Here is an 8,811-nt window from a genome sequence, read left to right as displayed (position 1 = left end):
ATTGGCACAGACGCCTACAGGGAAATGTGTTAACCTAAACCTAACTGAGTGTAAACAAGGCCTCAGAAGAAGAAAGACCTGCAGTCTGTCCACAATGTTTACTCTTATTTCTTTGGCCAGTTTTCTTTGTTTATTTATTTATTTTGTCAAAGTAAAACTTCCATTGGAAATTTAATAGCAAAAAAATACATTGTGTAAGATGGAGAGAAATGCACAGAACATAAAGGAAACATTCACCTTATCCAGCACACATTTTAATGGTAAACTTTGTAAATCAGCACATCATTAATAATACATTTAGTCAAAGGTAAAGTTTACTGATGCAGTGTTCAATTACTAAAAGAGAATCTCTGCATCAGCGACTTTTGGTACAGCTGAGTCCAAGGTTCTCTTAGTAAAACACTGAGGTTTGATTTAGTCCTGTTAAAAGGAAAACAACAAGAGAGCAATTGTTTTAGTGAAACTGAATTTGGAATTGAACAGCACACATACCGTAATAAAGGATGAACCTTTTTAAAAGCACAATTTTCATCATTACATTAACCTCATAGCCTTACGGTGCGTTGTTTAATTCTGCATGTAACTTGCTAGTAAGAATACCTAACATTTATATGAAAATGGCAACAGATTATTATTTTATTGTTAACCATGTTACATTGTGACAATTATATCAGTGAAATCACCTTCTGGATGTTTACTGCTTCATGGGCTTATGGAATGTCTGCCGGACAGACAGTGGCATTAACTGCAGCATCGACCTGAAGGTCCCTGAGCTGGACTGAGGATTGAGCACACAGTTGTTTGTGTGCCTGAGGATGCACTTGGCTTAAGCCAGGGAGCGACTTTAATAACCCACAGCAGGATAAGTAATATAGTGGTGCTTTTACAGCTCGACTCTTTGAGCTACACAGACAGCACAACCACCTTGGGACCAGATACTCTCTCATCAACCCCCACTCCCTGCCAACAGCATAAAGCTAGGGAGACTGATGCAGTACTCCATACGCTGGCCTCCCCAAGATGTTTCCAGTTGCTTCAACTTACAGCTTCTCTTTTCCATGTCACGCCTGCAAAGTTTATGATTTAATCTTTCCATCTTCTATTTAGTTGTCTTCTAGGTCTTTTTTTAATCTCTTGGGATCCATTCAACAGCTTCTTTTATCCATCTTTGATCTGTTGCAACGTGTGCATCTCATTGCCATTTTAACATTTTCACTTTTTCAGTGTCACATATTTTGGTTTGTTCTTGGATCCATTCATTTCTCTTCTTGTTATTGTTGCCTACTTCTTTCCTTGCTCCTTTGTATCATTTTTGCATTAAGGGACTAGGTTCCACAGTCATAAGTGAGCACTGGTAGTATGTATTGATCAAATACTTCTCTCTTCAGGTAAGAGGGTAGATTCTTCCAAATGCACTCCATCCCATTTTTAATTCTTCTTTTGATTTCTGCCATAATATCACTATTTGTACTGATTTGATTATATCAAGCATGGATTTATACTCTTTCACATCAGTTCACGTGACGCAGAAAAAAGCAATCCATTGACAATCAGAAAGTTTTCATTTACTTGTTTTGCAAATTAGCTAGAACCTCAATGCGATGTGAACCTAAATCAATATGCTGCCACTGCTGTCTCATGTTGATCACAGGATAAATCGCCTGTAACTGGAAGAAGTGGAACTGCAGGATTTCAGAGAGCCAGTCCAGCGCATAATGTTAGATCCACACTGCCATGTGAATAAGCCTATCCAAGCATGCACCACACAGTCTCGTAAGGCACTGAAGGGAGGACCTTTACAAAGGAAACAGAGTGCAATTAACACTGTGAGCTGCAGGTCAAAAGATCCAATTAATATAGTTACACTACATAAAGATTCAGCAATCCTCCTTGAAGGTTAAACTGCTCTTTAGCTCATGGACATAATGCAGTGTCTGTGGCTTCTATACAATTGAAGAAGGTCACAGACATGCTTTGTGAAAGATTAACATTAGCTTGGTTGTGCTGCCTTCAGAGGCACTAGGCATGCTGCACCGGGAAAGTTGAGGATAGTTAAGAAACTTTGGAAACCGAAATTGTTGATATATTGTTTGATTATTGCTGTTACAGATGCGATGGTGCAATGTAAATGTAAACCTTTAATCATCACTATATATACACTGAGTGTACAAAATATTAGGAACACCTGCTTTTTCCATGAAATAGACTGACAAGGTGAATCCAGGTGAAAGCTATGATTCCTTATTGATGTAACCTGTTAAATCCTTTTCAATCAGTGTAGATGAAGGGGAGGAGACGGGACACTGTCCAACAGCATATACATAAAAAGCACTGAAGTCTTAAGCAGTAGAGTACAGTCATGTCAGCTCTGGCAGGGAGTGCTTTGCATGAATTAAGCTGTGCCTGTTATTGTTGAAACAGGGTATACTCTCAGATGAAATAGTGCACCATTTTCCTGCATTATTTCTAGGTCCAATTATTTAATTATTGCAGCTGAATGCTGAATTAGTTTGTTTTATGACGGTTTTGTATGGGATGTCAAGCAAGGTGTTCATGAAGGATCAACTCTAACTGTTCTGCAAAAACACTTATCGGCGTATCTGTCCGGACAGATAAACCAGTATCTCCCAAAGCATTGCTGAGCACCATTTCCTTGGTTTCACAAAGATCTAGAAGAACTGAGAGTACAAAATAAGCCTGTGTATAAGCCTGGTGTACAGCCACCAGTTTGTTTGTTTTTTCATCTCAGCTGCTGGAGGTTAGCCTGCCACATGCCTGCAGGGGTCTCGGAGTGAAGAGTGGCAGTGAGTGCAGAGAGAGTGTAGAGTGTGAAGCTCGGAGAAGGAAGTGCCTGTCAGGAGAGGAGAGCTTCCTTCCAGGGGCTACATGACTGTGACAGTGACTTGGGGCGAGTACACAGCCACGTTTTCATATGCGTTCTCATGCTCACTGGACCTGCAACACACAAGCAAGACTTCCAGGTTAAAGAAGCTGCTCACAGAGGCTGGTCTGCCATCCATTAGCGGGGTTTACATGTCAAGACTTTTCAGAAGGAGGGGATTTAGTGAAAATGTTTACTCATTTGGGAAGCATAACCTATATGCTGTGGATTTTGTTCTTTAAATAAATTAGTTGTGCCTAATGTTTGGTTCTCCAGACTATTTGTTTGAGTCCTATGTAGATAAACTGATAATTGGTTTTACCCTTTCAGGAGTGAATAAGTAAAAGATAAATAAACTTATCCTGTATTTTATCTTATTAGGAGTAAATAGATACTAGAAAGTAGAGGTTATGCATCTAATCCGGGGTTTGGTGAAATAGGAATATGAGAGAAAGAATCTATTGATTTCCATGGCTAATGGCTTTATTAACATTTTCATAAGAGTGCAATAGAGGTTATAACTTAGCAGTGTACCATTGGTCTTGTTTTGGTCCCTCCCTTTCCAGAGTGTATTAATGCTGCTTGCTCACTTCTTTTCCTCTGCCCTATTAAGTTCATCCCATAACCTCCAGACCTCTCCGGTCTTCTGGTGCTAGAAGACGAACTTCGCCTCCTCTAAACTCCCCTTCCTCCAGAGCCTACTCATTTTTATCCCTTCCCCCTAATTGGTGGAACGACCTTCCCACTGAAATCAGTACAGCAGAGACCCTGACCACCTTCTGGCGATTACTCAAGACACACCTATTCAGACTGTACCTGTAACTTCTGTTATTCCCCTGTGGGGCTCAGCTCTCCTGTTAAATTGCACTTTATATCTAGTTTTGATTGTACAACTTGCTTTTACATTGCTAGTACTTGAGTTTGCCCCTATGTCCCATCCCCCTGAGCTAGGACTAGGACTTCACAATATTGTCTGCAATTATTAGCTCACAAATCTAGAATGTAGGACTTGTATTAACTGTATATTTCTCATATGCACTTATGTAATTTTGAACTTTTTTAAGCCTTGGATAAGGGCGTCTGCTAAGAAATCAAGGTGGAATCTAGCTGTGGGTTTGGAGTCATTAACATGCTCATATCCAACCCCTTTACCCACACATCACCCTTGTCAGAATAACTTTAAAGACTGCAGTGATGAGATGCATTTACATATGTACCTTTTAGTATAACTGCCTGTTACTGCACAAGGAATACCTCACCCTTACGACGTTATCCACTGGGGTCTTTAGTCCTTGTATGAATTAGCTTTACGGATGATACTGTTATCAGGGGAGCAGAGCGAAGATAAGTGGCCAACATTCCTGTGGTACTATATGTATACTATACTATACTATAACACTAGGTCACTATCATGACTGAAACAAGAGGGTAGGCTTGTCTACTGTGAACTAATTTTGGCCCCCAGTTCCAAGTGCCAGCATCAGCTAAGAAAATCCAAATTCCCAGATGGCTAATAAGACACCCAGCTGTTTTGTGGTTTGTTAGGCCGTGGGGGGGGTTATCTGAGAGCTACAGAATAATATGTATCTTTTAATTGCCTTGGGGTGCCGAGACAGAATGGTGGCTACAGTTCCCCCCACACGGCTCCTCGTCACCAACGAAGCATGTCCCAGAATGCATTGTCTGTGAATGGTCTTGCATTTAAAGGTATATTGGTTCTACCCAGTTGTGCAATGCCCAAAATGGCAAAGCAGTGTATGATTCAACTTTGGTGTCCCTCCATGTAAGAAGGCAGAAGTCAAAGCATATGTCACTTTCCCGTTGGTAAAGGGAATTGCCCACCAAGCCTTTGTTTGGTCCGATTATAGCAATCCCATCTCCATTTATAGGCACTTTCCTGGGCATGTCTCACAATAAGAAATGTATGATTATTATTGCCCTTTATTGGTGGAAGTTGACTTTGAGTATGCAAATTTGAAAGTCAAATTATACTCTGGGCCAGACCACAGGTTATACTGACTGCTGGGCCGAATGCGTTGTGATATTTTTAATGTGCTGACAGTATTGATGGCACTTTTTATCGAGGGCCTGTACATCTATCCACATGATAAGGACATGTTGAAAAGCAGAAAAAATCACTCTTTCTTCTCTAGGAACTCCCATTTTGGGAGGAATGCTACAGTTACCTCTAGACCTCTCTCAAGAAGATTACAGCAGTGAACAAGGTCAAGCAGTGTGGCCCAACAGTTTTGGTAATATACAGCTTATTATTTATATATATTTATTTATTGATTGACTAGCAGATGCCCTTACCCAACTTTCAGTAGTCACAACAAATACTTAACAAAAAAACATTACATATTACAGATAAGTATAATACACGTCCTATTTAAAGTAAAATAAAATCAGTACAAAATATTGATAAAGTGCAAAATAGTGGAACAAATGTCTCAGCTACATTGAGGTCGATTCCTTGGCAACCTTTAAAATTCAGCAAGATGGGGTTGCTGGATCATTTAGCAACAAGCAAGCCATCCGTGGTTTATTATGTGCTTAAGAATCTGTAGCTCCTGAAAGCAAAAACGTATCAAAGGGGTGGAAAGTGTGTGGGAAAGGGTGGGGAGTTGCCTAACCTGACAGTCTCCAGGGAGAGCTCGTGGCTGGTACCGTTGATCATCACAAATTCATTGGGCTTCACCTGTTCCAGATCAGTCTTCTCCCTTTTAAGGGAAGAACACAAGTCCATCACTCCCCTGTGTGAGAACAAATCCTTGGCTGGGAAGAATTATCTCACAGTGCTGCAGCGTACGGCTCGGGTAATAAAAACAGAGTTGCCATGGGAGCTATCAGTTTACGAGGAAAAACACTGGTCCTCAGCAATACAACAACAAAAAGGCAACAGTATCTACCCAGCTTCCTTTATGAACATTAAAGGAAGGAATACATCAATAAATACATGTTGCCATTGCTTTAAATAGTACATTGTCATTCAAGCGACAGAACTATGTGTGTTCTGTAAAATAAACATTAGACAGGCATGCCCATTTTTTTGTGTGTTGTTTGTTTTGGTTTTCAAGTTAACTTTACTTCAAATAACGCACCCGGGCTGCTCACACCAGGCCTTGTTGACAAGGAAGGCGATGAATACGAGGAATAGGAAGACTACCACGGCTATGATCCCGGTCAGCCAAGGCTGCAGTGCTCTCTGGTTAATGCCTGAAATAAAACAATATTTCATTTAATTTTTGTAATTTGTGTAACATATTCTTCACTAGCCATTTTATAGGTGGGGTGGGGTGGAGAAACATCCTATTAAACTGGTATAATGCTATGCAATGCTACAGTTCCCAGTAATGCAAGGTTAACCCTGTAGACAGTGATCATCTTTGATTTTAGTTACTGGGTTTACATAACATGGGGCTGAAGAACTTCTGCTCAATGATAAGAGATTGCTTTGGCAAAGAAAGGCATGTAAACAACTTTAATAAACCTCAGATTTAATTAACTAGATAAGATTAATAAACCACAGACTTTAAGGCAGATACTGCTGCAAAAGACAAAATAGTTACTATGTTAAATATTGTTTTTACACACAATATTACAAATTAATGATAATAAAGCATTACATGCAGCTGCAGTTTAATAATAGCCATTGTAAAATATATTGCGCTTATGCCTAACTTTATTAGAATGATAAAATTACAAGACACTGACGTTAAAAAAATGTATATATATTTAAAATAAAACAGCTGTTGTGGGTTCAGCTCTAGCCTGTAACTGTCTAATACTGTAATGATAAAATATGACTTAGTTACTTCACGAAACCTCTGAACATGCAGTTTGTTATTAAAAATCAAATCAACAAACAGAAAGTGATATTTTTGTCAGGGTGATTTGTAATGTGTATTGATTATCAATGCATGTAACATACAAACAGGAAAACATAATTAATTAATCAGATTAATTCAATAATAAATCAGTAAAATTTCAAACATTTGCAGAACTGTGTTGCAGAGATAGATGGCATAACTGTTTTAAAAAAGGAAATTTCAAGTTTTTAAAGTTAATAATAATAATAATAATAATAATAATAATAATAATAATAATAATCCAGTCCAAAATCAAAGCAGATTTTTCTTAAATGCAATCGGACTAATCACTTCCCCCACCTATGAATAAACTGTTGACATTGGTACACCGATTTAGCTTCATTATTTTACTTCTAAAAAAATATATAAAAGATAACTTTAAAAAGTATAATTATAATAGTCCTAAAATGTGCCGGAAGGGAAAGTTTTGTGTGATAATCAAAAATTTATTAAACATATCCACATTAATTCAATGTATTTATGACCCCGTTTAGCACGATTTGCTCTGACACCTCTCTCTTGTGCAAAACAAGGTCTAGCCTCCCTATAGAGCAATATCACTGCACCACTGTCCCGCTCTTAAATGGTATAACCATCAATTAAACAAAACATCAACATCCAATTTTGTTCTCATAATGCAAAAGAAACAAACAAAATAAATATGTGCATTTTAACGAGTCATTGTGTGAGCCCAGTACATTCAGGTGTGTCACAGGTGAGACATAGGTAACATTGGCTTTCTGTCCTATTCCACAAAACCAGCCAGATGAAGTGTGCTGTCTTACCTTCCTGAGCAGCTGCTGGCCCCAAGGTAAGTAGTGCCCACAGCAACAGGGCAAACTCTCTGCGCATGGTGGGACTAGAAGTTGAAAAACACCAAAGAGATCCACAAAGTAGCAGTTTTTATGGAGTTGAGCACAACTGTCTGCTCCTCTTCTCGTAGCTGTGATTCTGAATAAAGCTTGTATAACACATGAAACATGAATAGCAAAGCCTGCCTTTCTCTCACCCCCCCCCCCCCCCCCACAAGTGTGCTCTCTCAGTAATGATTGACTCGCTGCTCATTGGCCTGTACTCCACTGTGCACTAGAGGGAGTGGGCAGTCCACCAGAAACCTGTGTATTTCTCTTTTTACCCTCTGTACTGTGCCCACTATGAAGTAATAGTGCTTATTATCCAAACGGTATGATATCACTGGCCTTTAAATCACTGCGTCACAAGAGTGAATAATATTGACAAATGTTCTTTGTTCATGTATGAAAATAGTATACACACAGTCATATAATATAGAAAATGTTCCTTAATTACAGCAACTCCTAGAGACTGACATCATTGAAGCATGTGGCTCTCAGGGGGAAGTATATTTCCATGGTTCACTGATTTCTATTTTGCTGTTTCTTTTCATGCCACTTTTTGTCCCTTTTGATAAAACCTTTCCAGCAAAAGAAACTGCTGGGAAGGCTCAATAAATGTGCTTATGAGAAGTGTGGAGAGAAAACGTATTGGTGCTGCCCAATCTTCAGTGATTGCAGTTATAGGTAGAGGTGTGAACAACAATTTCCTCTCTTTCAGAAATGGCCATTTTGTCATATTAAGTGACCCCATTTCGTAGTGCATTAATATTTAACACAGTGTTCCTGCCTGCCTTTACTCCTGTTGAAGAGAAAATGACTCTAAAACCTAGTGTTTGATTATCAAGGTGGGGAAGAAAGCCATTCCAAGAGAAGTGAGTTTTGCATATTATGGAAACCAGGAAGCATTTCACAAATAAATAGGCATTGTTCCAGATTTATGGGAGTAAATATTTCTACAACTGCTAGAGTATTCCAGAGAACTGTTCACCAGAAAAACACAATTCAGGGTATTAATACAGGGAGTGGACCCACAAAGTGCTGAGGGTCTTTATTCATAGCCAGTGTGGAAGGGACCATAGTTCTGCACTGATTCATATTTTTTCACCCCACCTGGGCATAGTATAGACCAGGGGTGGCTTACCCCGAGAGCACATTGTGTGTCTCTAAATCATTGCCTGCTTAAGACGCTGAAAAAGATTTCAGTCAC

At 39.2% G+C, this 8,811-nt stretch overlaps 1 protein-coding gene across 2 annotated transcripts; it reads right to left on the bottom strand.

The window, feature by feature from the left end:
- Positions 1 to 236: 236 nt before the first annotated feature.
- On the bottom strand, positions 237 to 7,749 carry pdzk1ip1 (PDZK1 interacting protein 1). 2 transcript variants are annotated; one of them, XM_066692093.1, is made up of 4 exons: positions 7,536 to 7,749; positions 5,983 to 6,097; positions 5,515 to 5,634; positions 237 to 2,955 (listed from the first exon to the last, which is right to left on the bottom strand). In XM_066692093.1, exons 1-4 carry the CDS (start codon positions 7,600 to 7,602, stop codon positions 2,883 to 2,885), a joined length of 375 nt encoding a protein of 124 aa, XP_066548190.1. In that variant the 5' UTR covers positions 7,603 to 7,749; the 3' UTR covers positions 237 to 2,882. The 2 variants fall into 2 exon arrangements, with proteins under 2 accessions (XP_066548190.1, XP_066548191.1); XM_066692094.1 differs by having other exon boundaries at positions 5,515 to 5,601; positions 7,536 to 7,734.
- Positions 7,750 to 8,811: the final 1,062 nt, after the last annotated feature.

Source organism: Amia ocellicauda, chromosome 19, assembly GCF_036373705.1.
Source record: "Amia ocellicauda isolate fAmiCal2 chromosome 19, fAmiCal2.hap1, whole genome shotgun sequence".
Classification (NCBI taxonomy): domain Eukaryota; kingdom Metazoa; phylum Chordata; class Actinopteri; order Amiiformes; family Amiidae; genus Amia; species Amia ocellicauda.
The sequence above is the reverse complement of the archived record's forward strand: the minus strand, read 5'-3'. Positions and strand labels throughout refer to the sequence as shown.

Excerpts from the sequence above, each read along its gene's own strand:
- pdzk1ip1 (XM_066692093.1), bottom strand. The coding sequence starts at position 7,602 with ATGCGCAGAGAGTTTGCCCTGTTGCTGTGGGCACTACTTACCTTGGGG. Across the intron at positions 5,635-5,982 it reads GCCTGGTGTGAGCAGCCCGG|GGGAGTGATGGACTTGTGTT; the intron begins GTGCGTTATTTG and ends GTTCTCACACAG. Across the intron at positions 2,956-5,514 it reads CTCTCCCTGGAGACTGTCAG|GTCCAGTGAGCATGAGAACG; the intron begins GTTAGGCAACTC and ends TGTGTGTTGCAG.